The sequence below is a fragment of the Lissotriton helveticus genome, chromosome 3_1 (assembly GCF_964261635.1).
Source record: "Lissotriton helveticus chromosome 3_1, aLisHel1.1, whole genome shotgun sequence".
Classification (NCBI taxonomy): Eukaryota; Metazoa; Chordata; class Amphibia; order Caudata; family Salamandridae; genus Lissotriton; species Lissotriton helveticus.
Window position 1 is genome coordinate 1,100,015,635 of NC_136061.1, and position 6,000 is coordinate 1,100,021,634.

At 41.7% G+C, this 6,000-nt stretch overlaps 1 protein-coding gene across 1 annotated transcript in view; it reads left to right on the forward strand.

Annotated features, from left to right (window-relative positions):
- Positions 1-4,918, forward strand: part of CD302 (CD302 molecule) — a 229,296-nt gene extending 224,378 nt beyond the window's left edge. Inside the window, exon 6 of the mRNA XM_078681679.1 lies at positions 4,432-4,918. Coding sequence (XP_078537805.1) covers positions 4,432-4,631 — 200 coding nt within the window. The 3' untranslated portion in view covers positions 4,632-4,918. The remainder of the gene's footprint in view (positions 1-4,431) is intronic.
- Positions 4,919-6,000: the final 1,082 nt, after the last annotated feature.

Here is a 6,000-nt window from a genome sequence, read left to right on the forward strand (position 1 = left end):
GGATGCTGGTGCCTCCTGGAGCAATGGTGGCTGGATACACAGTCCCTGGTTGCCGAGCTACTGGCCCAGTTGGCGGTGCTCCCCGTGCAGCGGAGCCTGTGATGTGTTATCAAGCGCTGGAATGGAGTGTGTCCTCCACCTCCCTCGTGAGGGCACTGGTGCCTCCTGGCATGATGGTGGCTGGGACAGAGAGTCCCTGGCTGCAGATCTACAGGCCCGGTTGGCAGTGCTCATGACCTCACCCTTGATGTGACAGATTGACTACAAATGTTCTAAATCTTACAGATGAGATTACATATCCCATTACCCTTAAGACTATGAAGAGACTACTATGAAGCCATTCTTATTAAGTGGTTTATGTATTATTTAATTATATTGTGCTTTTAGGTGTTGTTACGTATTGGTATGAATATTGTTGCGGCATACTCATTGAATTCTGAGGTATTTATAAACATATGTTAAGGTGTTATAACCACTTATAACCATAACTTCATTTTAAGACTTGTTTTTTTCAGTGAAGTTTTGACCCTATACGTCTTCCACATTCTATGAGACTATACCAGATTGGAAACTGCGTTCTTCCCCAGTGTGGATTTTTAAAGTAACACTCATGGACCCCTATTGTACCTCCGCTATAGTGTGCGAACTTCACTGGAAATGTAACAAAGGCCCACAAGTCTGGATAGGCTGGTGGACTATGAGCCAAATTTCATGGACACAAAAGATGTGCCCCAATAGGGGTTCACTGGCCATTGCCAGGGGCTTGCAGACTACAAGGCAGGGATTGGAACCTTGGAGCCATGTGGGTTTCTGCAAACCCTTTCTTAGGGTCCGCGACCCCCATTTTCAAATTTAGTTTTTACTTTCTTTTTAATTTACCTTAACCCCTGACACACCCGCACCCCACCATCCAGATCCCGGGGCTAAAGGGATGCTCCCCTTACTCCCTAATGGCTCTTTTCAATTTCTTTTTTTTAGGACATCACATCAAGCCCCACATCCTGTAACAGTAGCTGCAACAGATTTTGCTATGTTGTGACCAGCCAGTCAGAAGCTTTATGTGCATGGACCTAGCTTTGGGTTCACAGACCCGAAATGGATGGTGGGTGTAGGAAATTCTTTTTTTCTGCAGGACCACCCCACATTTTTTAACCTTTTGCTGAATCGTATATTTTTGATGGCTGTAGAATTATTAGTACTTTATCCCTGCTAACCGGAGATAAAGTGCCTGTACTCCCCAATCAACATGGTTAAATTGGTACACCTCTATCATATTGAAGGTACATGTAATTCCCCAGTATATAGTGCAAAGTGCACCTCGGGCCTGTAAGGGTACATTAAATATCACCAGCACCTAGTGTGACATCCACAACAGTGACAGTGCAAACATGACTGCAGGCCTACCATTTGTAGCCTCACTGTTGAAGTTTTACACTGCAAATATGCCCTGTCCAAATATCCCTTTTTGACAGGTCAGAGCCTTCCTTTTAAATAGTTAAATGTCACCCCTGTGCACGCCTTATTTCCAATAAGTGCATCTAGGAATTTCATGTTAAACATGGCCCTGCAGTGAAAAAGCCCCAAAAGTAAGGCTGGCTTTTTTGGGTTACATTATTACATTTAATTATTTTGGCTAGGAAAAGCCTAGAAAAATAATTAAACAACTATTTTACTAGGCATTAAAATCTGATTCATCGATGAAATCGGAGCTTTGCTAAATGTTAATGAAAATGTAATTTTAGAAAGGTACCTTTTTTCTGCTGAAAGTCCCTGGAGGCCCATTTGCATTTGCTCTTCCACTTCTCTTAGCCAGTAAATAACATTTGAAATGGTGTCAATGAGTGTGAAATACATCTCAGGCGCAAACAATGGGCTGACCAGAATGGGCAGGCAAGACCCCTCTGAACCTGACAGAATATGCAGGGTGGTGCTCTGAGCATCCTTTTTAAGAGTGTAGTGTCAAAACCTGCTTGAATGTGAAATCTTGCTTGACGGCTCTGCTGGTGTTTTATATATAACAAGTAAACTTCAAAGATGCCTTCCTTGTCACAGGCATATGTTAACAGGGTCCTTCCTTGTACCTCCTGCCTGGCAGGCTCCACTCACAGTGAGCCTCTTTTTGACATTGTAGTGCCAAACCCTGTTTGACAGGTCTGCTGGCGTTTCAACACTTCAAAGTGTGAAAATGGGGTGCCAGAACTATTGTTGTGTCTCCACTGTCTGGTTCCTGGAATACCTTGCTTTCTTCTACCAGACTTCTGTCTCTGGGTTACTGCCTGAACTGCATTTTAGTGTTAGATGTTGGGGGACTGTAAGATTACCATAGTATGTTACCCACACACACTCAGCTCTCAGAGTGCCCGTTTAGTGGGGCCAAAGTGTCCCCCATTTTGAAAATCCCCAAAGTGGGTAAAATTGGACCCGGGACATTTACCCCATTGTTTAGGGGTGCACATGAGTGATTCCCACCCACTCGCTCATGACTGGCATAAACATGGTATAGCCACAGGGCCTATTTCAGAAGATGACTGAAATTGCTGTCTGCGACCTTAAAAGAGCCCTTTAAGGACTCAACCTGCTTTCTCTGTAGCCAAGACAAAGAAATGGACTCCCAATAAAGCATGAAGCTGACATCCTGTTAAAGCTACAGTGTCACAACAAGCAACAACTGACCGTTTCTTGCAACTGCCAAGTTGCACCTAGAGCTGGACTGAACCCTGCTGTTTGGCCTCTAGCTGAGGTCTGACGTATACTTCTGAGGTGGGCTGGGACCTCAGTCAGAAGTCAATCTCTTTGACCAGGATGAATCTGGATGGTGTTTCTGACCTGCTCTTAATTGTGGTCAGCGAGACATTGTGCCTAGGGCCCATTCTACCGCTACTTCTGTCTGTCATTGGCACTTTATGCTTCTTGGTGCTGCTTTTACTTAAAACTTTAAGAAAATCATATCTACGGTTCCCCTTGTTGGATTTTTGGCATTTTGGTGTAATTTTGTTTATTAAATTGTACTCTATTTTTCGAATTCATTTTTAGACTTTTATTGGTTTGCATTTCAACTTCATTACTGTTTTGGTACTGCATAGATACTTTACAGATTGCTCAAATTTAATCATGCCTACTCTGTGCTATAGCTGCCAGGGGTTGATTTCAGGTTAATTTAGTGACTTTGAGGGGTCACCCCACGAGGGGTTGTGATTATTCCTTCATGTGGGTAGTCATCTCTCCTCCCCCAAATAACAATCCAATTTCTTACAACGGGGGAGTTATATATATATATTTTTAATTAACCCATGGGTGATCCATGAACCAGGGTCACCTGTTAACATTTAAATGCTAATTACCCGAAAACTACTTAATACATTTACACCAAAGCAAGCAAAGGCACTTCCTGTTGTAAAGTTCTAAATTAATTCCACCTTTGGTATAATCAAGTTCAGTTGTTTTTCTGCATTAGAGAACAAAGATTTTCATAGATGTTAAAATGGGGGGGTCACTTTTTTAATACCCCTGTTTCCCCTTTGAGAGATCTGCATGTAGCTTGTCATGCCGACCTCAAACTTGATGAACTTTTTAATAAATAAATATAATTTGTGCAGATTCATAGTATTTCACCAAAGTTATTAAGAAAATACAAACATTCTATTTCAGACTAAACTCTGACTTAACTATGACTAAAGAGTTGCTATAGCTGACCCTGTAAGATAGGTAGATTTATAGGTTGATATAGAGAGAGATGGATCTAAGAGTTCCGAGGGGTGGGGTTGCTGTTTGGACTGTGAGCCGCAGTTTGCATTCTCCTTGATCAAACACCAAAGCATGCTACTGGCCCCTACAGAAAAAGGTTGCAAGTCTTAAAATTGCCAGGTTGTGGTCAAATATTCCACTTGCTGTAAATTTGTAAAGAAGAAGTAAGCTTCATTTCCCATCTTAGTTTGCAAGTTGGACTTTCATCACTAATGACAATCTATGACAGTCTTTGAGATTTCTATTTTGCTATGATATGAGTAAAACCAGGTTAGGACATGATTTCAATATTGGCAGACGGGTTACTCAACGGGTTACTCAACGGTGACGGATAACACATCTGCAGAAATATAAATCCCATTATATCCTATGGGATTTATATTTCGGCGAACAGGATATCCATCACTGGACAAAGTAACCCGTCTTCCAAGTTCTAAATCAGGCCCTTAGTTAAGGTTACCGCTATACCATAAATGTGAATCATCACAATGATATTCAGTGCAATTGCATTCTTTTGCAAACCACTAACTCATGTATCTTTGTTAGCAACTACATGACTTCTCTAAGCTGTCAATACATTACCTAAATTAACAATTTGTTAATAGGTGTAACATTTGAATGATTAATATAAAGACTGGCTACTGTAATGACTTTGTTAAAAGATAACTCTTGTCTCTCTTTTTTCAGATGAAACCATTTTGACAATGTCACTGGTCATTGTTTTCTCCATGCTTATATCGATTGCAATAATAATTATTTGGACCCAGTGCAAAAGAAGAGCATTGTTATCCAGACTTTCATCAACAACATATCAACCTGCAAATATAGTTCCATTCAATGATGAATCAGTTCTTGTAGATGCAGAAGAAAGGGAATTTCGTGCCTGACATTTTCATGTTTACCACTAATTTGGTACACAATGTACACTTTTATACAAAATGTATATATTACAAATACATCCATGCTCTAGAACCCTACATGAAGAAAAGTAAGTCTCTTTTTAGCTTGCTCAAATATGTGCTTTTCCAACAACCCATTTAGAAATCAAATCCGTGTCTGAAATGAAAGGAAACTGGCTATATTAAATTCTTCTATTCATGTCAAAAGGAGCATGAAAGTTGTTTTTGCATTAGAATTCTAAAGAATTGGTTGACAATAAATATAAATGGTATAATTCCGTAATTTGTTTTCTAGATTAAGTAGACCTATTAAATATAGGGATGGAATTTTTACAAAGGTCTGCCTAAACAGAAAATGTTATAGTTCGCATATCCTTCACTGCTAACCATTGTTATAAATTGGATAGCAGATGTGGAGAATATGTTCATCAGAGACTTAGGGGCCCATTAGGATGACGGGCAGACAAAGTCCTCCCGCCATCCATCGTAGACAGTGACCGCCCGCCATAAGGGTAGGGGTCCCGTGCCTGAAATTAGGATGCGCCCGCCACAGTGGCGGGCGCATCCAGCATTCCTGACATTGTGGCGGGCGGTGCACTCAGCAAAACATGGTGCCTGCCATTTTGTGCATGGAACTGCTAAGGGGTACCATAGGTACCCCCCCCCATGTGCACCCCCCACCCCCTTAGGACACTGGGGGCCCGGAATGCGCCTCCAAAGGAGACTCCGCATGCCTTTCCGTGGCAGCAATGCCGCCACGGAAAGGCATTGCAAAATGCCCATTCTAATATGGCTGGCAGTGTCTGATAGACACAGCCACCATATAGAACCCTTTTCTGCCCGGTTGACATGTCGACCGGGTGGAAAAACAGCGGACGGTCTTTCAGTCCGCAGCGGACCCCCCAGCCATGATAATATGGCGGGGGTCATACCGGCATGGATGCGGGCGGTAGCTACCGCTGGCCTGGCGGGGGCGATCTGCCCGCCATCCTAATGGGGCCCTTAGACTTTAGGTGAGATTCAATGGCATCATTGTTTTATTTTTTATAACTGCATTGACAGGGAGAGAGATATCATAGAGATCACTTGATAATCTGTATATATGATATACATGACCATGCAGACACGATAAAATAAATTGGGGATATGAGAAGAAATCTTATGGGTATATGAATTAATTAGTCTTAGAAATGAAAGGCATATCTACATCACCACCTTTACTATAAACTGCAAAGTAAGCCATATTTGATTGATAGAGAAAGATCTCATTCACAAATTTATTTTGGAAGTGAAGTGGGGAAGCACTAGATAGAAACATCAAACCTTGATATCTTATGACGATGATGATGAAAGCTAT